Below are 26,397 nucleotides of genomic sequence, written 5' to 3' on the forward strand. Positions count from 1 at the left end.
ATAGGAAATTAAACAATTTTCCACCCTCCTAAGTGTGGTCGATACATAATTTACTTATCTCTGTCAACCATCCATTTCAAAACTACTATATCCTTTTGTTCAACGATTTTGATGACAGGAGACGTGTACCAAAATGGTAAATTGACAATCTAATCACGCGAACATGACATCATAATGAGCCATAGAAAGGATGGAATGACACATAGAATGTGACATAATTATATAGTTTTATAATGGATGGGTTTGTCAAAACATACATACAAACTGATAAAGTCATTAAAATGACAAGCAAAATACCTGTTCAGAATAATAAGGTACCGTAAATGCACGCACATCGAAATAGTTTCCTTTTTATGTTGTGAAATTCATGTGTAAATTTTAAAAGGTAAAATATTCTCACAATGAAATTAGAATTTCAATTTATCAATTGAGTAAGGTGAAGTAACTCTCTTAAACCAAAAGTAACAATACTTTCCTAATTTTAATAAAGCTGAACATCAATGAAAAGGTAATGGAGAGTGGGACCTTAATATTTCGGAAATAAAGAAAAAAAATTCAATCCAACTTTCATCGTCATTGCTCTGAATTAGACACATTCCTGAGTGGCGTGACGATTTTTCGACAGGCTGTTTGGTTAAACAATAAATTTTCTCCATTATTATTCAATGAAACCGCACAAACTATACACCAAAAATTCAACCTTTACTCCAATCATGAGTTCTCAATATTTCAAGATCATTGTCATGTACCTACACATGCCTACACATAACTTTAGCGTTTTGGATCAATTTTTTTTTTCAAAAATTGCATAATCTAATAGAATAAATAACCTATATTTCAACACTTTTTCGAATGAAATCAATTAAGACAACTATAATTTTTTAAATTATTTTTCCGTTGCCTGTAAAACAAGATTTTACTAGAAAATTTAAGAACTTTCAAATAAAGGGAATTGCTTAAGCTGAACTATTTTAGCCACCCTAGTTCACTGCTTCTGGTCTTGTAGTACTTTTCGAGATCAGAGTAGATCGTTTTATTTATTTATTTATTTATTTATTTATTTATTATAATTGAATTCATCGAACATAAATGTTTAAATGAAAAGGTTTAGTTACAATCTATTTATTTATTGATTTGTCTTTGTTGAATGAACCTTACAGACTTTGTATCTTAAGATTAAGGAACACTACTTATAGCTATTTTAAAACTACGTTTACACATGTTAAAATCAAACAGATGGTATACAGAATTGAAACGTTCACAACATTTATCCAACGGGTGATTTCGGCCATATGCAGTACGGTGATAGGGGATCCAGAGAAACTGGCGTTGTCGAAGTGTTCGGGTCGAGACGTACATGTTGACACGTTGGAGAATATATGATGAATCAATTCGGCAGGTTAGGGTATCGAAAATTAAAGTTTGCTGCAACTCGGCTCGACGCTTTTCGAGTGTCGCTAAATTCAGTAGGCTGCATCTTTGTTCGTACGGTGGTAGTCGATGTGGATCATTCCAAGGAAGCTGTCGTAAAGCGTATCTAACGAAACTTCGCTGAACTCGTTCGAGGCGGTAAGATTGGGTGTTCTGAGAAGGAGCCCAAACCTTCACAGCGTACTCCATGATGCTACGCACTGAAGAGCAGTAGATGGCGTTAAGGGCATAGATATCGTCGAAATCAGAAGTGTTTCGGCGCAAAAATCCAAGAGCTGCGAAACCTTTTGCAGCAGTAAGCGCAATGTGCTCAGAAAATGTGAGTCGACTATCCACTTTAACACCTAAATCAACAATAGACTTCACGTTCTCCAAGCTCACTCCAGAAAGTTGATAGTTGTAATGAACAATATTACGTGAACGTGAGAAATTAACCACTTTACATTTTTTTGCGTTCGCCGCCATTCCATTTGAGTGGCACCAGTCAAATTAGTCACCAGTCAAATCAAATTAGTAAAACAATTTGGACTGACGAATTCGACGAAAAAATCGGCTGGATGATTCTTCGAACTGATGCAGGTGCTCAACATCCTGAAACATACGCATCATTGCACTGAGTGGTTCATTGTAGCCATACGATGTTCGGTGGATTTGATGTGACAGCAACGAATTAAATCGCAGAGTTCTCGATGCGGCACTGAGGTTTATCATCCTTAGAAGATTTGGCGATTGAACTTCTCCATTTATAATCTTAATAACGAAAGAAGCCTGTTGAGTCTTTCGGCGACATTCGAGGGTTTCGAGGCCCAAAAGCTGACACCGATCTGAATATGCTGGAAGATCTTCGGGATGACGCCAAGGCAGGTGTCGCAAGGCGAATCTGACAAACCGCTTCTGTACACGTTCAATCCTCAAGATCCAACTTAGTTGATACGGAGCCCAAACTACAGCAGCATGCTCAGTTATAGATCTGACGAGGGCGCAGTATAGTGATTTTAAGCACAAAGGATCTTTGAATTCACGTGACACTTTGGTGATGAAGCCGAGCTGACGATTCGCTTTGTTGATAACTGAAGAGCGTTGACTGTTGAAAGTGAGCTGCGCATCAAGGATCACGCCAAGATCATCCACTTCAAAGACCCTTTTCAAAAACTGGCTGCCGATACTATAGTCGTAAGGGATCGGTGTCTTATTCCGGTGAAAAGTTAACACAGAGCATTTTGAAACACTGACTGTTAGTTTATTCAGTCTACACCATTCATCAAACTGGTTCAGCAGAGATTGGAAGCGAATGCAATCAGCAGTACATTCCACTGGCAGAAATATTTTAGGGTCATCAGCGTAACCAATTTTCGTTCCGTCTTCTAGGCTTGTAATCAAATCGTTAAAAAATAGCGCAAATAATAATGGCCCCAAATTACTCCCTTGAGGGACGCCAGATCGATTGGTAAAAGGATATGAAATGCTAGTGCTGTACTTGATCCTTATGCAGCGCTCGGTAAGAAAGGATTTCAGCCAAGCAATCATGTTGTCATGAATGCCAAGCTTGGCAAGCTTTTCGAGCAAAATCTTATGGTCAATCGCGTCAAAAGCGGCTTTGATATCTGTATACACCGCATCGACTTGTTTTTTATTTTCCAACTGATTGAGGCAAAACGACGTGTATTCTATGAGGTTAGTACTCACCGATCTACCAGGCATGAAACCATGCTGTTCAGGTGCGATGTACTGCGATGAAGCGCGTAAAAGGGTTTGACCAACAATTATTTCAAAGAGCTTAGACCATGCAGACAAACTGGTGATACCACGATATTGCTTAACGTCTCGACGATCGCCATTTTTGTACACCGGAAACATAAACGAATTTTTCCATTTTTCTGGAAATTTTCTTTGCTGGAATGATCTGTTGTAGATTTTAGCCAGAGGCAAGGAAAGAGCTTCGATGCAGCGACGATAGATAACAGCTGGAATCCCATCAGGTCCAGGAGCAAATGAGCTTTTTAGCTTTTTCGTAGAGCGCTCGATAAGATCTTGATTAATTTCAAAAGTATTCAAGTCAAAGTCAAGTTTTGTCTACTTAGGTAGATAAGAAGGCACTCACGATAAGGCATTCTGGAACAAGAAGTTCTAGGTAGCTAGGTTCTGCTGAGATGAAATTAGAAGAATAAAGTTAGTTCCGAATATACCAACGCCGTGTGAACATTACTACCGCTGTTAAGTAGTGTTTTTTTTTTAATGGTCCGCAAATAAAGTGTTTGATAATTTTAAACAGTTGGACTTTTTAGTGATTGTATCATCGCGAGTAAATTCAGTGAGCCCCTTCCGGAAAACCTGCATGCAAATCGATGTTCGGAACACGACCAAACCCGGAATCGCCCTTATGTGCGCGAACAGGAATCAATTTGTTTTTTGCTTGTGATTACCTTTAAAACATTCTCTTCTAAATTCTGTAATATACTTTTTATTGCGTCCCGATTTTGACAGAAAGCTTTATAAAGATATTAAAATTAACTCTTTAATTTCATTTAAGCTAATGCATTTAAATTTTAGAATCACACAAGTAGTTTAAAATGTCCACTACACAAAATCCCATGCTCACCTCCCAGGTTTCATACTTTAATTTTGAGCCAATTAAATCAAACAATTAAAACACTATCTTTGTTGTCAATTTTTATCATAAGTTGCTCATAAGGTTCTTTGTAGTTTTAAATATTTTTAAGATCGAAGGAAAATTATTAATCCCGAATTAAAACATTGTAACAAAACTTTGATTTCAGAATAAAAAGCGAGTACTAATATGAAAAAAAAAAATTTTTGGTATCAGTTTCAAATCTCAGTTTTTAAATTGGGCTTGTGATATAGCTCAGTTGGCAAGTCTGTTGTTTCCTGAGCCGATGTCCGTTGTTACCGGATAAGTTTTTCAATAACGATCCGCCAACTGAAACGTTGATAAAGTCGCGAATGCCATAAATATGGTAAATCGACTATAATCGAAAAAAAAATTGAATTCATTGTTATTCATTGTTAAATTAGTAATGAATCTCGAAAATAAATAATATCATAAAAAGTATGTGTGTGTGATCGTTTAAATTCAAATATTATAACAACATGAAAGATAACATTAAAACATAATACTTTTTTTTTAAATTTTGTTTCAGAACTTGGCAGAGTTTCAAGATCCACACCAATCATACTGTCGATACTGCTCCCAGATCATTCACAAAATGATAATTCAAATTAAAAGTTATCATCCAGTTTGAGATTTGACAAAAAAGGTTGATTATTTCAACTGCAATTGATTAATACTCTTCATTGAAGAATAGTTTCGAGTTTCAACTACAAGAGAACAGCTGTTTTAATAGCTGTTTCGAAAGGTTTTTTTGCGTCATGAATTTGAAAAAAATTAATTTTAGAGGTACATTGCTTCATTTTAAAATCTTTAACTCAATAACCGGGCCATATCTGAGACAAACTTTGAGAAAACCCCATAAATTATACATATATGAACAATTAAGGAGAAACACAATTCAAAATTTTTATTTTGATCAAAGCATCAACCTATTTAAAATTGCGGCTGCCATAAAATCTTGCATGTTCATTTTGACAAAAATTTATCATAAATTTTCTTTTTGTCATTTTGTCATAAAAAAAAACAAAGTAACTCGATTTGAGTTTTTCGTCGATTTAGCCACAAAAAATTCTAATCGAGTTACTATGGACATTTTTTTACAAAATTACAGCAACCTGATAGGGATGGACCTTTCTAAAATTTCTACGAGGCAAACATCCGGTCAAGTACAGATAAAACCGGGTAATCTAACAAGCTAACCTTAGAATTAAAAAAAAAATTCGACAATTTTTAGAATATTCCGAGAAATTCAAATGATAAAATAATATCTGTCATTACAAAAAGGCGTTCTAAATTTTTTTATAAAATTTAAACTGTTTAGAAATGGGACAATTTCTTTTGCTGATAGTTTATTTACTAGTAATTGAACATTAAAAATTTTGACAGCATTTTGCTGCCAGTGAAAAGTACTATACGATCCATATATTTAATAAAATTATGTTTTTGAGATATTTACGATGCAAGAGAAAAAAAATATTTTGCACAGTTCCCTTCAAAATCCATCATTATCAAATTGGTAGCTCACAAAATCGTTGATTATTCAAAGAATAATTGTGTGTGAGTGGTGGAGAAGTATGTAAACACTGTCAAAAATGTTCACAATGTTCAAATCAAGCATTGAAGTGAAACACATGACAACTAAGAATCATCGGGGAAGACGTGTCTCATATCAGAATATTTTATTTTTAATAAGCGAAAAAGTAAGTGTAGATTGCTGAAATGTCAAAAAAAAAAAATTTTTCCGATAAGATGAAGGTGTTTCCTAGTTATGAATCATTAAAACCCAACCTCACAAAACTAATTTTTGCTAGTACCAGAGCTCGTAAGCTGTATAGCTGGTACCGAGGCTATGAGACAGATGATTTCTGATGTACGACAAAACTTTTGAGCAACTCAATTTCAAACAAATTTCAGCATTTGAATCCTGTAACATGTCTGTTCGTGGCAAGGCACTAGCATATTAAAGTATGTATTTGCCGGTTGTTTTGTAAAAAAATATAATGATTTTCCAAGATTCTACTCCTGTTGGAACCCAACAATTTTCAAAAAGAAAACATTGGTTTTCGCTGTTTTTAAAAACCCAAAAAGAGTAATCTTGTAAGTATCCTTCGCAATCTACCATCTTAACATACCGATTATACTAAAAGTTCAATCTTCTGATGTTTATATTTCGTTATTGTCAGATTTTGCCAGCGGAAATTCCATTGAAAATGCTTTTAAGTGGCTTATGAACAATCAAGTTTTTTTAATTTCAAAACAGCTGTATCCACTAAGTTGCCTCAAATTCTTCTAAAAGAAAATATTGATCCAAAAAGGAGCAGAAATTGAAAGAGGATGATGCAGCTATCTAAAATACAGATAAGACGAAGTAAAAGTTGGAAAAACTGATCAATATCATGACTGAAAATTGTGTGCACTAGCCGATAGAAGATACCAAGATTAAAGTAGAAATATTTCTAACAAAAATGATAAATAATTTTTTTTCAAGTTTTTTCATGAATAATCAAAAGATTACCTAGAATTTGTAGAATTTTTTGTAGTATTTTTGCCCCTAAATGTTTGAAGCACTCTCTCGTGTTTTTGTTATTTTAAAAATGACTGGTGAAACCAATAATTTTTCTGACAACGTCAATTCGATGTCCCATGAACCTTGAAACCACTTGAAACTTTTGATGAACAAGCGGTATGATTATCTGTGGATAAACCTTAAGTTTTTAAAAGCAATTTAAATTGTTAGGTGATGCATGTTGCATGTTGACAGAATGTGACTTTTGGTTTCGGTAAAAACGTTTGCATTTTAAGAATTTTGATAAGACCAAATTTAGGAGGTGAGTTATTAAATGTGAAAAATGTGAAAATTTTATATTATTAAACGCGTTTAATCATCATCTTTAAGACGAACAGAATTTTTTATGTAGCTATGAGTTTTTTGAAAATTTCGACTCTTAAGATGCAAGTGCGTGGAATGTGTCATAAACATTTTAAATGGAAGTTCTGATAGTATTGTTTTTATTTATTAAAAAACCCCGAAAAGCATTTCATGACTCGTAATTGACTCTTCTCGCAGCAAGACATCCCTTAATTTTAGACATCAATTTAGACATCGAATTATTTTCCTCACCGATATCATCAAATCAACACAACCCCTCGAAATGTTACATCCTCCAGTAATCACTCTCAACACCATCTTCTTTGGAAGATCTGGGTGAGGACCATTCTAGCTGACCAATCACTCAAAATGCCAAAACATGAGTCTCGGACAGGATCCCCAACTCGAATAAAACTCGGCTTCACTGCTGCAGTATAGCATAAAATCAAAACATTTCAGCATAATCATAATTGATGCTGAATATTTGATGAATGTTTCCCCACAAAATCACATCTGTCCGGTTTTATTACTGCGGTTTGCTGGAAGGGATGCTATTTTTTCTGCCCTCCCTGATAGTGCTTTGAGTAGGATGCACGGATGGCTCGGTTCCCCTCCTTGAAGTAAAAATGTTAGGAAGAAAGGGATCGATTTCTCACCATTTGCTGATAAAATGTTTTTTTTTTTTCGTCTACGCGTAGCTCTTGGAGCAGCACTTTCGCAAAAAGGGGAAACTATATTTATTAGGGTCCTCATATGGGGGTTTTGCGGAGAAGATAATGTAAGAGAAAAATGTGAAAGTTGAAAGAAAGCTGCCTTCTTATATTTATTTGCAAAAGTAATTTGGGCTACTGAAGGGTAACTTCTGATTGCTTTTGTTTCAGAGCTAGAAGTTCATCAGCAGATCCATTAGTAAATCAATCATATTAAAGTATTTTTTCAGCATTTGTGAATAGTCAAGAAACCATTGCCATTCACCAATATAAAAAATAGATAACCTAACTGTCAGTGCTGATTAGAAAATACAACGTTGAGTCAAATAAACCAAAAAAAAATTCAACTTTTCCCACTTTTAAAGTGATCCAGAATTCTTCTTCCGAGACCCAAACAAGATTATTTCAATCATGCGTTATGGAATGAAAAGTTACCAAACTCTTCCCAGAGGGGGCTTGTTAATTTTTAACTCGTTTTGGCTGCTGACTTGCTTGCTTTTGTATCGAAAATTTACAGTTCCATGATTTTATGAATGGCAAAAGTTTTCTAATCGCACTTACCGACTTTTCACTACAGGTGCCGGTAAGCTCTCTTGCCAACACTTGGAAGACGCACTCCCGAGGAGCGATGATGGTTATTCTTCCGGAAAGATTCAACAGATGTTTTCCTCTCCATCGATTTGTCCAAAAATGACACCGTTCTCGTTCCCGACTTGTCTCCCATTTGGCAACCAACCGTATCGCAAACCAAGAAGTAGGGCGGCAAAGTTTCGATCAGGCTTCAGGACCAATTTCCTCGCCCAGATGACTAAATTGACGGTGCTAATTGGCATTGTGGTCCACCGCAAATGTCAAAATAGTCAACCAGAGCGGAAATCCTTGGACCACAGTCTGACAGTCATCAGGCAGACGGTGGCCGGGAAGATTTCCGCAAACTTTTGGGCGGCACCGCTAAGAAGTGGGGAACAAACTTAGTTACTAGCTAGAGATACTACTCAAATTAGAAGAGCAACTTGACTAACGAACTTACCGACCAAAAGCTGGAGAGTAAATTACAATTTGTGTGCGGTCGGCTGTTTTCCAGTAGGTACATACCTAAATACTTCAAGAAGTGGAAACCGTGTCATGGTAAAAGTTTTCTCCATTCAGGTAGATTATTAAAGTTGTTCTTCGTGTAACCGATAATTTTTGGTAGTTTTCCGTTCTCTCCCAATGGCAGAATTTCAAGGATGCAGATGTAGCAGCTACTAATGTTTGGTTTTGGAACGGCGGCGACCAAAGGAAATTTCCTATTGATGAAATGATTTCATTATTTGGATCTTAGGGGGACTTTTCAAGTATCATTACAAAACCGCGCATAATTGACTCTCAGGGGAGGGAACTTGTAGATGAAGTTTTGAGTTTTTCAGTTCAAGTAATTATACCAAATTATGAAATATTCATAACAGGCTTTCATTTATCTTGTGAACACGCGCCGTTCAAATTATTTTTGATATTTCGTAAGAGCGGGGAATTTTTTGTTAATAAGAATCAATGAATACTATATTGCTTACAAATGAAACTTTTTTTTGCGTTTTAACTGTATGGTAGATCCATCAGGCACCGGTTGTGAAAAGTCATCATCCAGTAACTTGTTAACCCCTTCTTTTTAAAACAGGTTACGCAAGTCAAATCTAGATCTAGACGTTACCGCTCCTGAAGTAAGCCTAAACCGAATAAAATTCAAAGGAAGTCACTTTAAAACATCATTCTCTTCTACGCCATGTTATTGGATATCTTAAGCCAGCTATATTTTGGTGTTTTCATACCAATTCATAACAATAAAATGCATTTTCAGTGTCTTTAAAGTTTTCTCATGCCAAATAAAGATTTTTGAAAAATATTACCGAAATGTTTGTAAGTCAGTTTTTTAAAACGATCATACGCAACTCTCTTTCTTACTTCCACTTCTGCAATTGCTTCAATACAACTATTTAAAAGCAAAATGAAATTTCTCACAGTTTTGGATTAGCTACTAAATTTTGTGTGTAATTTGGTCACTTTGGGTTTGGTGGCCCACAATTTTCAAAATAAAAAAAATATACTTTTTAAAACACTCAGGAATCGAGGAAAATCATTATTAAAAAATTAATTCTATTATCAAATGAAACCATAACATTTATCTATTTAATTTTATCATATTTAATAAAGAATTTATAGAGCAATGAAAAAGTTGTCCAAGATGCCTCAATCTACCCTACAATATTCATTTATCTAAGTTATATAGGAAGAGTTGAATGCAGATAGCGTTATGACTGTGAGTTGTACTGTAGTTATCTTGAGTTGAACTATGACCTTAAGTTGAACTATTTTTTTTTATATGAAAACACTTGCTGGCCCGGTGGGCTTTGCAACACCTTCCAAAAATATGTTAAATTTTGGGAAATTATTAAAATATGGTTTTTTTCTGTTGGCACCATTTCAAACCAAATTTCAACATAATTCAGAAGCAACCGTTTAAAATGAGTGCATTAACTAGACTTTCGAATTGCACTACAAAGACGATGCCCTCCCATGCCAAATTTGTTTTCATTTCTATTTGTATTTGTAATTTACACCGTAATACCGAACCGATAAAACTAATAAAACCGGTACTTTTCAAAGTTTATCGAATTCATGAAAATGTTTCGACTAATTGCAGTAGTAATGGTATAAAATACTCAGAATTTATAACGCAATAGATTTAGCAACATTCCCAATGGTATTGTGCCTTTAAATTATCCCTTTGTCATGAATCTATCACCATCATCATGATAATCATAATATTTATCATTTTCATTTTATTATTATAACTTCGTTGTGAAGTTGCGAAAATTCTAGAAGTTTCATATTATTTACAACAAATATTTGTCATATACTCTGTAAAGCAGTATTCGTATTTAAGAACAGATTTTACAGATTTAGTAAAAGTTTATATAGTCTTTCATGAAAATGATATGAAATGGAATATACAAAAAGATTTTTCAATTAAACAATGCCTTAACTATTTAATAAACAAAACTCAAAACACTATCACAAACTTTTTGGTTGACTCACAGAATAACAGATTATTGTTATCTAAAATACGGATCTTTTCCCCGAAACCTAGGTCGTGAGCATTGAATTTGCCTTCCCGAAAATTCGAACAGCTAGAAATAAACATCTATCAAAAACCAGTCCAAACTCAGCAAAAAATTAGTTGTTTAGATCTGATCCATACGCTTTTTGTTGCTTAATACTGTTGCAAATTTATAAAAACTTTAACTGCTTTGTCCGAAAAAAGAAAATGCTTCAAAAGGGTTTTAATTAAAAACAACAGAGTTCCATCAATTACTTTGGAAATATTAATAAAAAAAATCATGCAAACAATCTAACATGTGTTTAAATGCTGACTCTGTTGAAACATTTTATGTTATGAAACAAACTAGGAAGTTATTATCAGTTTTCAATATTTTTGGTTTTAAATTTCAAGTTTGTGAAAGTCCAGCACCGCTCAGAAGGATTTTGGTAAACTTTTCCTGTTTATGGATAAAACATTTTTGTAAATTTAACCAAATTCCAGCTTATCAATGAAAAATTCAGTGATTATTGTGAAGCAATCTTAAATTTCTTGTAGCAGTGTCATTTTTTTCAGTCATTGTACACTTGTACAGTCTTTAAATGTTATGGATCGTTGGTTCGATAGCTGAACTGAAATGTGTAAAGTTGCATAAAAATAAGCTTTCATCTAAAAAGGTTCATAGACAAGTTTTAGTAATAATCAAATCTCACACGAACCTTGCAGTAAGGTTTAATGAGCTTGGATTGTGCAGCTGATTGAACATAATTTGAACATTTGTACTCATAAATTTTTGGTTAAGAAACATTTAGCTACGTCTTTATTAGAACAATGCCAAATAATGATAAATTTTTTTACGGAAATACCGGTTTTTTACCGTCCTAAAAGTCGTTATTCTGGTATTAAGAAAATTGACGGTTTTACCGGTTTTACCGGTTTCGGTAAAATCGGTTAGATCACCTTAGCTAGCCGAAAGCATTTCTAAGCCAATCAACAAGCTGCGGCAGCTCAGCAGGATTAGTCCAAGGAAGCTGACGAAGGGTGAATCGGATAAAGTATTATTGGACTCGTTCTACACAGCAAAAATTATTTCCTGTAAAATTACGTAAATGTCCTGTAACAAAAAGGAGCAGAACATTTACCGTTGTTTTACAGGTCGAAAACATAACTACGTGACATTTAATTTTTAGTGTTCAACTTTTTTACAGGACATTTGCTGTAATAATAAATGAATCCTCGTTAACTTTCAAGGAAAACAATTTAAAATTACAGGTTTTGTTAATTACAGGCGATTTATTTTTAAGGGTGCAGTTTCCAGTGACACGTAATAGTCAAAATTTTTTTCTGTGTAGTTTGAGGGCATGTGTGACGTGATACGGTGCCCAAACTGGCACTGCGTACGTACCAAGGAGCAGTATAAAGATCTGAAAGCATAAACGTCAGTGGTAAATGCAGCGTTGCGACGAATGAAACCCAAGACAGAAAATGCTTTGGCTGCAGTTAGCGAAACATGTTCGTTGAATCTTAGTTTGTTATCAACTACCACACCTAAGTCTCGAATAGAACTAACCCGCTCAAGGACAGTCTAACCAATCGCGTAGCTAAATTTGATAGGAGTCTGACACCGAGTAAATGAAACAACTTTACATTTTTTGATGTTTACGGCCATTCCGTTTTCATCGCACCACATCAGGAGCTGATCGATATCATTTTGCAAGGCAGTACAATCTACGATGGAACCCATTATTCGGAAGAATACATACATACCTCCCCAAGCTATATTTGATTCAATTTGCAGCAAAAGTTCTCGAGTAATGTAAAAAATGGGGAGACAAGGGCACCTAATTTTCATAGAACCAATCCTCGTACCCAAATACCCTTTCAAGCTAAATTTGTGTTCGATTTTCTAGAAGAGTTCTCAAGTTATGTATGTATGTATGTTGGTTATCCACCTTTAGTGCACGAATTAAACGCAGTTTCTGCCTAAGTATTTGCTCACATGCATTCTTAGATTAGGCTGGAACAAATATCAATTTCTTCTTTTGTCACCCCCCCCCCCTTCGAAATTTCCAAAAACCCGAAGGGGGGAAAAATAAAGTTTGAAGTATTTTATGTTAATTTCGACGAAAAATTCAAATATCCGCAAGATTACAAGACCAATACACAAATTTAGGAAGATGTGAGTTTTTCCACGTTTTCTAATCTTGATTTATTGAATAATTCGATAGTAAAAGTACTTGATTCATAGGTTTTGTTCAATGATGGAGTATGGAATTTGGTTGCATACAAGCTTTCGTGCGATTTATTCCAATTTATTTGTTTTTCGCATTATTTTTTATTGTCCCCCCCCTTGCGATGTTCCAACTCCAAGTGACAAAAGAAAGATTTAAAATTTGTTCCGGCCTTATTAAGTTCGACAAATCTCCAATGCAGTGCGTACACCATTCCCGGACCCTATGGCTTTGTATGAACTGTTATGGAGTGAATGTATTGTGTTGACGTAGGTTTATATACGAAGAACGAGTCAATCAGGTGGGCTAGTTTATTTACAGGTATTTCAGCATCCTGGTCAGCAGGCAAATCTTTCCTGTCGGTCACTTATGGGATTCGAACCCAATAGTTTTCTTGCCGATACTGGGAATCGAACCCAGTACGCCTGGCATACCAAAACAAGACTCGCGCCAGGTTATCCGCTTGACCACATTGGCGCTTTTCTAGAATAGTTCTCAAGTTATGCAATAAAAAGGCATGGAAGCCCCCCTCCTCCCTTATTATATCGTCACTCGAAGAAGGCAGGAGTTTGACATAATCATAAAATCATAACTTGTATAACAGTAGCGTCATGTCAAATTTGCATACATTAGCAATAGCTCTCGAGTTATGTAAAAATTTGTAAGCTAGAGTACCTCCCTTCTTCCCATCTCCCCAGGGAGGGGTGCCAAATATTCATAAAGCATAGTTCTAGAGTTTGATTTGATAAGGTCGTATAAACCAACATAAATAAATAAAATGCTAACTGCTAACGATTGAAAAACATGTATTCTACGTAAGGTAAAAATTGGGGTTCATTTGATCAAAACATTATTTTATAATATGATTTGAATTTAAGACGAATAATGACTTGCTCATATCCGAGTGCAATTTGGTTTTTACGATTATTTGCATCCCCTTAAATTGCCGTGTACGAAATAAGTCGCAAAACAACAGTTCGGATTTGCAGTTTAAACGACCTTTTGCAATTTTCCGTAAAGTGCTTCAAAAAGTGTGCAAATGTTCAGAATTTCACCAGAAGCCGGGATCTATGGTAGTTTAAGCGACCATGGTACTAAAGAACGCTTCAATATGTAACTAGGTGAGTACAATTCTCGTGTGAGTTTTCATTACGTCGTATGCAACATATTAAGCATTCACAGAAAACTGCTGCAAAAGTTATCAAAACAACTTTAAAATGTGTATTTTACATATTGAATATGTTGTCCAGGCTACAAATATTCTAAATGGAAAAAAATTTGCGAGTTGTTTATATCAGTTTTTATAATTTTTTGTAATAAAACTGTTTGCTTACATTTTGTTTCATACGACGTACTGAAAGCTCACGCGAAAATTAATAATGTTTATTTATGCTGCGCAAAATCGCAAAATATCAGTTTCGTGTTTAAACAGAGTCAAAATAACAAGCGACTACTTGGATAAATTTCTGCACTCTTTGAACGATCGTCGCATAAACAGCAAGCAGCCAGCAATGTTTAGTCGACTATAAACATTCCTGAAGGACAGTCCCTCCTTCTACCGATTCCAGACATAACTGACCGGGTACTTCCAGGTAACACTTCTACTTACTATAAAGTTAGATATCAGTTTTTCAGCAATTATGATGGAAAAAAGAAAGATTGAGAAAGATTCAACCAAGTTAAGGTTAAATTAATGTTCTTTTCCAAAACGACGCTTGCACCAAATTAATAATGCAAAATGTCGTAAGAAACTATTCATTGAATATAATTAAACTAATGATCATATCGAATACATTAGAAAGTTCTTAATTTGTTTCCACATCGCATATTAACTCCTAGTATTGTTCATAACACTAGAATTAAAAACGTGTTTAAAAATTTCAACAGCAATTTCATATGACCTTATCAAAACAAACTCTAGAATTCATCTTAAATATGTACGCATAAAAAATGTTTTGTACTCAAAATGTAGGTTGCATCCCGTCTCGTTCTACCATTCTTGTTCATCTTCTGCTTGACAATTACCCAAAATTTTTCGATAGGGCGGAGTTGAGGGCAGTTGGGTGGGTTGATGTCCTTTTCGACAAAATCCACCCGTTGGCCCAATACCACTGTAGTACCTCTTTGCTGAAGTGGCAGCTAGTCAAATCTGGCCAAATCTGTACTGGTCCTTTGTGAGATCTAATGTACGGAAGAATACGTTTTCTCAGGCACTCCTTCTTTTACATCTTGGAGTCCATGGTCTTGTTTTTCGCAGCTGAAAATATGGCAGATCAAACGGTTTGATTCAAACCATTTCTTGCACACTTAACGGCAAAAACGAATTTGAACATTCCGGGGACATCACTAGTGGCTATATAAAATTTTTGGTCAGAAAGCTGCCAAAAATCCATCTTCATGTACGTTTTGTCATCCAAAGGGTGTATCCGTCGTGCTTCGTTTGAACCTTGTTGCTTAACTTCCGGACGTTCTTTGGCTACTACAGTGAACGAAATAAGAATAGTACCACTATGTGTTTTGCATGTTAAAATATTAATGATTGAAAATCACCTAAATTTCCAGTTTGTTCTGAATTGCTTAACGGTAAATCAAGCATAAGTTTACTTTTTTTGGACGTAGCAATTGGCGTTGAGGCCAAAAAATGTGAAAAAAGGGGTGCAAAATAAGAAAAGTACCACTTGAGTTTTTCAACGAAAAAAAATATTTAAAAAAATTTACTGTGTAAAAACTAATAATAATGCTTTAACGAATTATTTGAATAGATAACTGCATTTTGAGGAGTTCGCGAGAACTCCAAAGTTTTTCAAAGGTATGAAAAGGGGGTTTTAAGATATGCTACTCTAGCGTTAAGGAATTTTATAATTGAGCTATAAAACTTTATCAAACTGCTTGATTTCTTCATTAACATTTATTAGTAAGTTGCAAAATGATGAAACATAGATTTGAGGCTGGATTTGAATAAAAAAAAGGTTGGAATTCAAAAATTCAAATGTTTTTTAATAGTCAATCACTGTTTCTCTAATTTCAAGTCATAGATGGCAGCACTATCTAGCAATTTCTCCTAATTTATGCCCATTTTCGAATATATTTATTTCACACACCGTCTCGGATTCAAATGTCCTACAGACTGATCTTAATATCTAAGGTTCTTGATCCTATGTTTAAACATCGTTTTGGACACATTAAAATCAAACAAATTGTTCACAACATTAAAACACTGAAAACAGCTGGTCAGAGGATTATTCTGTCCGTAAGTAGTGCGGTGCATGACTAGTGCTAAAAGTTGTCTTCCTCGCAGATGTCTGGATGGTGCAAGAAAGCATACTTCATTGAGTAGAGTTGCACAATCCACGTTGCCGGACCAAATCAAACACAAAAAGCCGTTTTAGTTTTTACATGTCTGGAAAAGAGGGTTTCTAATTTTATCAATATGTACGATGTACCGACTCTCATAATCCGGAAGATTGATGGGGTAGTTCTACGGAAGTGACCTGAGAGCGTAACGAATGAAAGATCGCTGCACTCTTTCGATTCGAAGACTCCTAGATGTATGGTAAGGAGCCCATACACAAGCGGCGTACTCCAATACACTTCTTACCAAGGAACAGTACACAGCTTTAAGAGTGTATATCCTGAAAAGATTGTGAATTGCGCCTAACGAATCATAGAACAGAGAAAGCCTTCGCTGTGATGGCACTAATATGGTCGTTGAACGTTAGTTTTTTTTTATCAACGATGACGCCCAGATCATTCATGGAGCTGACTTGACGATGCTGGTACCGTTGATACTGTACTCGAAGCAGACATTGTACAGACGGCGACTAAAAGATATGTACTTGTATTTTTTTATGTTCAACTGGTTCCGAAAATGGGATGCAGTTGAACATAAAAAAATACAAGTACATATCTTTTAGTCGCCGTCTGTACAATGTCTGCTTCGAGTATAGTATCAACGGTACCAGCATCGTCAAGTCAGCTCCATGAATGATCTGGGCGTCATCGTTGATAAAAAAAAAACTAACGTTCAGCGACCATATTAGTGCCATCACAGCGAAGGCTTTCTCTGTTCTATGATTCGTTAGGCGCAATTCACAATCTTTTCAGGATATACACTCTTAAAGCTGTGTACTGTTCCTTGGTAAGAAGTGTATTGGAGTACGCCGCTTGTGTATGGGCTCCTTACCATACATCTAGGAGTCTTCGAATCGAAAGAGTGCAGCGATCTTTCATTCGTTACGAACCACAGGAGAAACTCGTCGATGTCAGATTGAAGAGCGTGGCAATCCCGAGCCGATGAGATTATTTTGTAGATCTAAAGATCATCAGCATATAGCAGCATACAGGATTTCAGACGGAAAGTCCGGTCGTTCACAAAATGAACAAATATCAAAGGGCCTAGAATACTGCCTTGCGGGACACCTGAGGTCAAATAAAAAAATACGCGAACGTGATGTATTGATCTTGACAGACGCTCTTTGATCGGTCAAATACGATTGAATTTTCAATGGCAAGTCGATGAGGAACTTTGTCGAAAGCCTTACTGAAGTCAAAGAAGACTGCATCCACTTGTCGACGCCTTTCGATTTGGGTTGATAGGTAGTTGGTGTAACACATCAGATTTGGCACTGTGGATCGCTTCTTAACGAATCCGTGTTGATAGTCAGAGATCAAGTGACGAGTGGTGTTATAGAGCACCGAGTGAACCATGCTCTCAAAAACTTTGGCTATGCAACACAGGATTGAAATTCCTCGGTAATTTTCCACGGAATTACGACAACCGAATTTATATATAGGAGTTATCGAGGCGGTCTTCCATATGGCAGGAAACTTCCGTTCATGAAGAGGACGATTGAAGAGCAGACAAATCGGCAGTTTCAGTGATTCTGCACATTCCCTCAAGAATATTGGTGGAAGTAGATCGGTTCCAGGACCTTTTTTGACGTTCAGCTTTTCCAACTCAGATAGGACATCACGTTGGGTAAAGTTTAAGGATGGAAGTGTAATGTCATGCGTAGGAATGCCCTGTCTACTCTCATCAGAAAATTCAGGTGAATTGGGATTGTTCACGCTGCTGAAGAAGTTGGCTAACAGATTGGCCGATTCCTCAGAAGAATCTGCGGACAATTCGCGGTACCGTCAAACGGGGCATCATGCAACAGCGGGGTTGGATGCAACATTTAGATAGCACCACACTGATCCAATTTTTAATTTAATGTATTGAGATAAAGATATCTTTTAATGATTAAAACATGATGATGACATAATTTTTAGCATCCTGAGATAGTTTTTTAAAGTTTTTGATTTTCATATAAAATTTAAAGAATCGAACAATAAATGTACAATTTTTAACATTTTTCGATGCCGTAAAAAAACTGGTTTCCTCATACTATACCAACATTATTGATGTTAAAAATAGTTTTCGAAAAATCACTCAATTTTTTTGAATAAATATTTTTATAATTCAGTTACCAGTGTGGGGTAAAATGCAACAAAATGCAAATCAAAGAAACACCTTGTAAATCTCATATCCAAATGCTGGAGTATGATTGTTTTGCATCACGCGTTTGTCAACACTGAAATTTCTTTCATCCAAACATTTTTTTTAATGATTTCGGCTTTTTCAATTTTTAGTACTATTGTTTTACCCCTAAATATATGCAGCACCCTAATTTTCAGAAAAAAAATGTGAAAATAAGTTTTCGTAAAACAAAAAATCACTGCAAATGGTGTTTTCATGCGTAATGATCTTGAATTCATTGAAAATATATCAAAAACTATACATTTTCATACGTATTCATACGATTTCTTATCAAAAACATAGTTTGTTGCAAGTTACCCCATTTTCTGAGGAGGATGAAAATCGCATGTTTTTTGAAAATTAAAAATAACTGAAGAAACCAATAATTTTTCTGACTACGCCAATTTGATGTCCCGTCAACCTTGAAACTTTTAATGCATAAGAGGTATGATTAACTGTGAACATAAAGTTTTTAGAAGCCAATGAAATTGAAAATTGTTGCATGTTGCCCCAGTTGACGGTACTTCATTTGCTCAGGTATACAAGTGCTTAACTTGCGGTTCTTAACAAACGTCCAGAAACTAGATGGGTTGTCCTTCAGGTTTAATTCTATTCGGTCGATGTAGCTACGAAAAGATGCGGCTTGGCAGTCGTTGTATCGAGTTTCGAGTTGTTTTAGATTTTCTTTATCCTGTTGGGACTTGGAACGTTGAAAACGCTTTCGAGCCTTGCGTACAATATTTCGAAGGTGCCGAAGTTCCGAAGACCATTACGGAAGTTTGGTTGTCGTTGCGTCATCGGGATTAATTAGGTTGTGCTGGATGATTTTGGTCAAGAAATAAGTTCATGATACCGTGTGAACCCCTTGGAAATTCTAAAATCACTTAGGGATACACTAGATATCGACAGGAGCTAGTTTTCGACAAATTTTTAATGAAAGGCTTATCTTTCTATTTGATGGCTCAAGCTATCTATGTTAATTTTTTTTCTATTTTTGTTCTCCCAGTTTAGTATACGTTGAATATGAAAATTCTCATAAATAAGTTGTTTAATAGTAGTAAATCAATTATTGAAAAGTAATATACTAAATCACCTGTGAAATTCAATGCTATCGACCAAATAAGAATGATTTTGAATCATGAAAAGACTCCCCTATTATTCGATTGAAAGCACCATAAAAGGAATCAATGGATGGGTAAGGTTCTTAAATCAATCTTTTCGGTAATTTATTTCATATTTTTGCTTACATTTTAAGAAATTACAACTGTTTTTGAGCTGTCGAAAACTAGCGCTGAAAATTCACCCAATAATCTAATTTTCGACGCCCATCTTCTTGGGTATGTTTATACTGTTTCCATGGTGTAAAAAACGCCGTGAAGTAGACAAGCAATCCAATATGCAAGTATTCATATTCCTGTGCTAACAAAGGAGGTGAAAATGTTCTTGTCGAAAACTAAAACTTTTTGTGTCGAAAACTAAAATTGAATGTCGAAAACTAGATTATCGAAGGGTTTTAGTGAAAGCATAATAAAAACTTTGTTTTTAAACTTTTGATCTATAAAAAAGGTAGAGAATGAAGAAAAAAAAGTCTGATTCATAGCACCAATCATATTTGAGATGAAAACTTTAGTCAAATTATGTATTGACATGGGTTTTCTGACAAAACAAGCAAAAACTGTCGAAATCTAGATATTCTACCTTAAATTAGAATTGCATCAAGTTCACTAAAAGTGATTTTTTTGGATCGATTATCAGATTAAAGTCGTACTTTGCGGTGGAGCTTGATGCACCAGACGGCTAGCAGTATTATTGGTGTGATTTACAATTGAATCGAAATCAGCAACTGCCTTTATTTTTTTTCGATATGCTATTTTGGTAAGTGTTATCCCATCATTTCGTTTGTTTTACATATTTGTTTGAACAATTTTATTGTTTCTCAGGTGTACCTACCTTAATGTTCGCAGGGTATCGTTTAAGGTGCTCATGTCGTGCTTATGCTCTGATTAAGCATGCATCAATTTGTTTAATCACATTCCAAATGTGTACAATTCTGCTAAATCAGCGTTTAAAATCTTACCCTTCAATATACTTAGAATTCAAGATCTTCTTCCTTGAAACAGATCTTAATCTGTTATGAAATGTTTTGAAAACAATTTCCAATAACACTGATAACAGTTGCAATAAAAGAAAGCTGCTGATAGTTCGTCTGAAATCAGTTCACTTTGCAAGATGATCGCGATAACTCGATCAACCGGGCTGCTGCTTAGCACTGCTTTAGTTTTGTCCTTCGTCTGTTCTGGTAATCTCAGTTCAATATATCTCTCGAATTTAATTTTAATCTTATTTTTTTCAACAGCCGTAACGGACACCTACACCTTACCGGAACCGGGAGTATGCGGGGTGAGTTTGGGAGATCGAATCCTTGGCGGCAAGAAAACGGCCATCAACGCCTATCCCTGGACTGCGCTGCTGCTGGTTCAACCGATCATTGGCAAGGCCGTATCGTACGGATGTGGAGGATCGCTGATTTCCGACCAGTTCGTTCTGACTGCCGCCCACTGCTTCGAGGAACTTCCGTTTGAGGTTCGCGTGTAAGTACTCTTTGAATTTTTTCTATCTCAATTAGAGATATATGTAACTACAAGTCGAGTGGCATATACAAACGTGCTAAAACGATCATAAACGTTCAACTACTTACAGTTTTTAAGTCAGTTCTACAGTATGTACTCTAAAGCTGCAAAGTTATTTCAGATTCTTGATCCTAGGTCAAAATTTGAAGAGAAAAATTACATTTCTTCAGTCAGGCCTGTTGAACCTTATATTTCTCGCAAGGACTTTTGAGCGGAATAAAATTTTTCGATCATTGTTCTGTGAAATTTATCTGTAAGTGCTTTAACTTCTTCGTCTAGACCTTACTTTTGGCGAATACATATAAATATTTTCAAGGCATTGTGACATTGTTTATAATTAATTTTTTTCAACATCTACCAGCTAACCCGGTAAACTTCGTGTTATTTTAAATTTAATGAAAATTATAAATGTTGAAAATTTTGTTTATCCGTTCTTCTTTTTAAGCTGAACATCTTAAAGAAGCATTCCGAGAAGAATACCGTTAAGTTTTGGTTTATCATATCATTTTTACTTACTTTTGATAATTTTATAATTTTCTTGACAGTTGTCTTTCAATATGATGATTGTCGATTTCAGAAGTGGATTGTCGAATGAGACACAGTTATATTTAATGGGTTTGTTGAACTTTGCCATTGAACCTTATTTCATCAAAAGCTTAAATGAAATTGTAGGTGATTTGTTGATTTTATACAAAAATTTGTATGGGACACCCGAAGATAAATAAGTGTAGTAGAGCTGCATGTGAGCCAATTTCGAGCAGACTTCTATGGCAACATTATACCTAATATTGCTATCCTGCCTTGGAAGTAACAAAATTCTGTATCATTTTGCCGAATAAAGGAGGTATAATGCCATAATTTGGGTCTCACTTTTCATAAAAGGATACCCCGAATATGCCAAGTGTTAGTTTCACTGAAACCTGAACGTGAACGCCTCGTTTAGCCAATACTTCATGAGAAGTTTTAAGAGAATAATTATGCCACCTTTGGTGTTCAATAGAAACAAAATATGGCATCATGATGTCCTCCAAACTCTTTTGATAAAGGGTGGATTAACGAGTTATTAAAAAAGGTCCAGTGAAACCAAAACCGTTGTACTGGTTTTTATTGTTTATTTCTTATCGGATCGTTGATTCCTTAACGATGCCTAGTATTGCTTTGACAGAGGAATTGGTATTGATTTGGCATCAAATTTCAATATATTGTTGCTTCAATTGTACCTAATTTTGCCATCGAGAAAAATGCGATACTAAGTTTTGCTTTCATTTGGGCATTGGGCTTGTGATATAGCTCAGTTGGCAAGTCAGTTGCTTCCTGAACTGATGTTCGTGACTTCGAGCCCAAGACATTGATCAAAGGTTGTACCGAATAAGTTTTTCAATGACTGTTCACCAACTGCATCGTTGAAATCAGTCGCGGATGACATGTTAGATGTTAAAACAACTATAATCGAAGCAAAACAAATGGCATTGATAACTCATTTTGGTTACTGTTTGCATTCGATGCATTCATCAAAGATTGCTTGGGATTTCTTTTCGAATTGGGTCATTTTTAATTATGATTTTGTATGGGATCTTCTTTGGCCCATATTTAAAACACTCAGATACGAAATTTCACGTCATTTCAACCCTACGTATTGGTGTTATAAATAAAATGCTCAATTATTATATAATTTCTATGATTATGTGCCTTCATTTTGTTAATTCATACATCCGCGATAAGAATTGCTGTAATATATAAAACAAACCTATTCCAGAACCCAGGTTCGACTAGGCGAATGGGACATTCTGGCCGATGAGGACTGTGTCGAAGGCGATTGCTCTGATAAGCCGATCGATGTGCGCATAGGAGGTCACGTGGTTCATGCCGATTATGACTCGGCCAACATTCACAACGATATAGCGCTGATCAAACTGGCACACCCGGTCAATTTCACCGATTTCATCTCGCCAGTCTGTCTGCCGCTGGCTGATAATCTACGGTCGGTCAATGAGGATGGAAAAACTTTCACGGTCGTTGGATGGGGAGCAACTGAGAATGGAACCCAGGCACCGGGTAATTTTAATCAGTAGCAAAATATTATGACTTAACCTTATAAAAACAATAATAAACTTTAGGAGTTTTCGGAAACCAATACAAGTTGGAGGTGGACGTCCCGGGAGTGTCTTTGGAGAAGTGCCGGGTCCCATATCCGGATCTGCTAGATTCGGAAATGTGTGCCGGCGGAGAGGAAGGAAAGGATTCCTGTCAAGGTGATTCCGGTGGATGTATGGCTGCTAATGATGATGGTTACTGGTATCAGTATGGTGTCGTAAGCTGGGGCAAAGGTTGTGGACGGAAGGGTGTTCCCGGTGTTTATGCGCGAGTTACCAGCTATCTGGATTGGATCAAGGAAAAGATGAACGGTCCTTTCGCGAAGGAACCGAAATGGCCGATTTTCCCATAGAATCTAGAGGACTAAATATTTATCCATGAGCTCAAAAGTTCGATCCAATTTTAAGCTGAAAGTTTATGTTTGGCAAGAAAATAAACAGAATCAAAAAAAAATTCAGAAATACATATACCAAATTTTTAATATGATAATCCACAGGCAAATTGTATGACAATTTATCTTCTATATCTTTAACAGAGGCAATTCAATGTACCATTTTTATAGAAGTATTAGAGTACCAATGAGTTGTGAGGGAATTTTTTTTATCGAATTTAAAAAATACGAACCATAGCATAGACCATGGCCGTACGAACGGGGGGGGGGGGGGGGGAGTTTGGAGGTTAAACCCTCCCCTGGACCACCTGACCGAAAAGCGGGAGGACTTGATGCAGGAACAGTCGATCGTTGGTGGCCAGAGAAGAGAGCTTCCGAATTGGCATGAGTGGTGCGTCCCGATGTCCTTTGAGAATATGGCGGAATAGTTTCGGTGCCTGAGATGTTGCTAGTGACAGGTTGAAGCGTTGAGCTGACGTCCTCAAAGATTCGATTGTCGTTATGAGCCGGGAAAATAATAACATCTGATATGCATGAAGAAGATGCACGCACGTTACACTTATTCTCGATAAAATCCAAGTGAAGCACCGACACGTATCGAAAGGAAGGATTGCACGTGAGTAATAAAAAACAGTAAAAAACACTTAAATCTGAATATTTTTAAAATCGATTCTAGACAACAAACCAATCGCAATGAGATTCAAATGACTCATGCCAAAGTCCGAACACTGGACCCAGGTTCAGAATTCTGCAACAATTTTAATAAAAATTTCTCATTGTAGATAGAAATTCAGTTCTGAATTGAAATTTAAAATGAGATATAACTCATTTTGAAGGTTCTGGTTACATATTAATATAACCAGTTTATTTCTCGGTTTGCATATTTCTAGTTCTGAATTCAACTAGGATTCATGGTTTTTTCGAAACTTATGATTTGATTAAGAGATGTACCGTCAAACGGGGCATCATGCAAAAGCAGGGTTAGATGCAACATTTGTACACCACAACACTCATTCAATTTTTATTTCAATTTACTGTAATAAAGTTATCATTGAATGATAACAAATTGATGATGACATAGTTTTTAACATCGTGAAAGAGTTTTTTAAAGTTTTTGTTTGTCATAAAAAATTTAAAAAATCGAGTAATATATGTTCAAATTTTTACATTTTTCGATGCCATAAAAAATTTTACCTAGTATGAGGAATTGGCTTAATGATATCACCTACAAACTTTATATTACTTTCATTATTCTATACCAACACTGTTGGTGTATAAAATTTTTTCGGACAATCACCAAGTTTTTTTAAATAAATATTTTTATATATCAGCTGTCTGGGGCAAAATGCAACAAAATGCAAATCAGAACTAAATCTCATAAATTGCTTTTCTATATGCTGCGGTATGATTGTTTTGCATTATACGTTTGTTAACAATAAAATTTCATCCATCCTAAGATTTATTTGCACGGTTTTAGCTAATAGAATATTTTGTAGTATTTTTTACCCCTAAATGTATGCAGCAGATTAACACTTTTTTCTTAAAAAACATTTTTGGCAAAAAAATGAAATTTAATTTGAATAGAACCAAAAATTACTGCAATTGGTGCTTTATGCGTTATGATATCACAAATGTATCAAAAACTATAAATTTTCAAACGTTTTCATTTGATTTTTCATTGATTACAGAGTTTGTTGCAACTTACCCCATTTTCTTAGTAGGGTGAAAATCGCATGTTTTTGTAAATTAAAAAATAACTGGTAAAACCAATAATTTTTCTGACTACGTCAGTTTGGTGTCCCATCAACCTTAAAACTTTTGATGTATAAGAGGTATGATTATATGTAAGCATTAAGATTTTGAAAGCCATTGAAGTTGAAAATTGTTGCATGTTGCCCCAGTTGACGGTATCGAATATTCGATCGGCCGAATATTCGATGCCGAATACCGTCCAAAAACCGTTAAGCCGAGTATTCGGCTCACCGAGAAGTTGAGCTAAGTATTGTTATTTTTAAAGTTGTTTTGGATAATTGATAATATATCATATCTGAAAGAAATGTTAAAAAAGCTACACAATCATCAAAAACTTATAATTTCAATAAACATCTAAGGTGTATCTTTCACTGTACATCAAGTATCGCTTTATACTTTGTTTATCGTTTTTATTGATATTTCCAGGCTTGCTCATAAATCCGATAAAGAATTTAATTTGAGTCAAATCAAATTTGGCCGGGATGCCCAGCTATTGTTCAAAACTTTCCAAATTTTGCCCGTGTTTAGCCAGTTTATTTTCTAAATCATATAAAAAATTAAATTTCTCTTTGAATTGTAGATATTGTGTTTGGAAACGATTGAAAAAAAAAAATAAAATGAACATAAATTTTTGTTTATTCCTCAGATACAATTTTAATACTGCTGCTGTTATTCAATTACAATCTTTTTTCTCTGGTATGTTTAAAAATAATGATTTTTTGTAAATTTGTCCGTTATATTTCCAAATTTTTAATAACCGTCCTGAGTTGCCCGACCATGTGGATACGTGCGGTAGGAAGTATGGGATGCTATTGATTAAAGATCATCTTTCTTTTTAACTACTTTTTTGAAGATATCTAGTACAAATTTAATCTTCATGTAATTTAATATCAAATAAGCAATATTTAATTGCATTTAATCTTTTCAGACATGTTTTGTCCAAGTTTCACAGGAATCAAATCTCTTTTAGAAGCGACAAATCATCTGATATCAGTTATTGGTGACATTTTGAAAATAAGAGAGAACCCTAATTGAAAAATATCTTGTAATACCTCATCTGGTTAAA

General features: G+C 35.2%; 1 protein-coding gene across 1 annotated transcript; it reads left to right on the forward strand.

Moving 5' to 3' along the window:
• Positions 1–8,443: 8,443 nt before the first annotated feature.
• Positions 8,444–23,683, forward strand: LOC129742958 (CLIP domain-containing serine protease B4-like). The gene is made up of 4 exons (XM_055734902.1): positions 8,444–8,597; positions 20,821–21,055; positions 22,851–23,149; positions 23,212–23,683. Exons 1-4 carry the CDS (start codon positions 8,444–8,446, stop codon positions 23,538–23,540), a joined length of 1,017 nt encoding a protein of 338 aa, XP_055590877.1. The 3' UTR covers positions 23,541–23,683.
• Positions 23,684–26,397: the final 2,714 nt, after the last annotated feature.

Source organism: Uranotaenia lowii, chromosome 2 (genome assembly GCF_029784155.1).
Source record: "Uranotaenia lowii strain MFRU-FL chromosome 2, ASM2978415v1, whole genome shotgun sequence".
NCBI classification, from domain to species: domain Eukaryota; kingdom Metazoa; phylum Arthropoda; class Insecta; order Diptera; family Culicidae; genus Uranotaenia; species Uranotaenia lowii.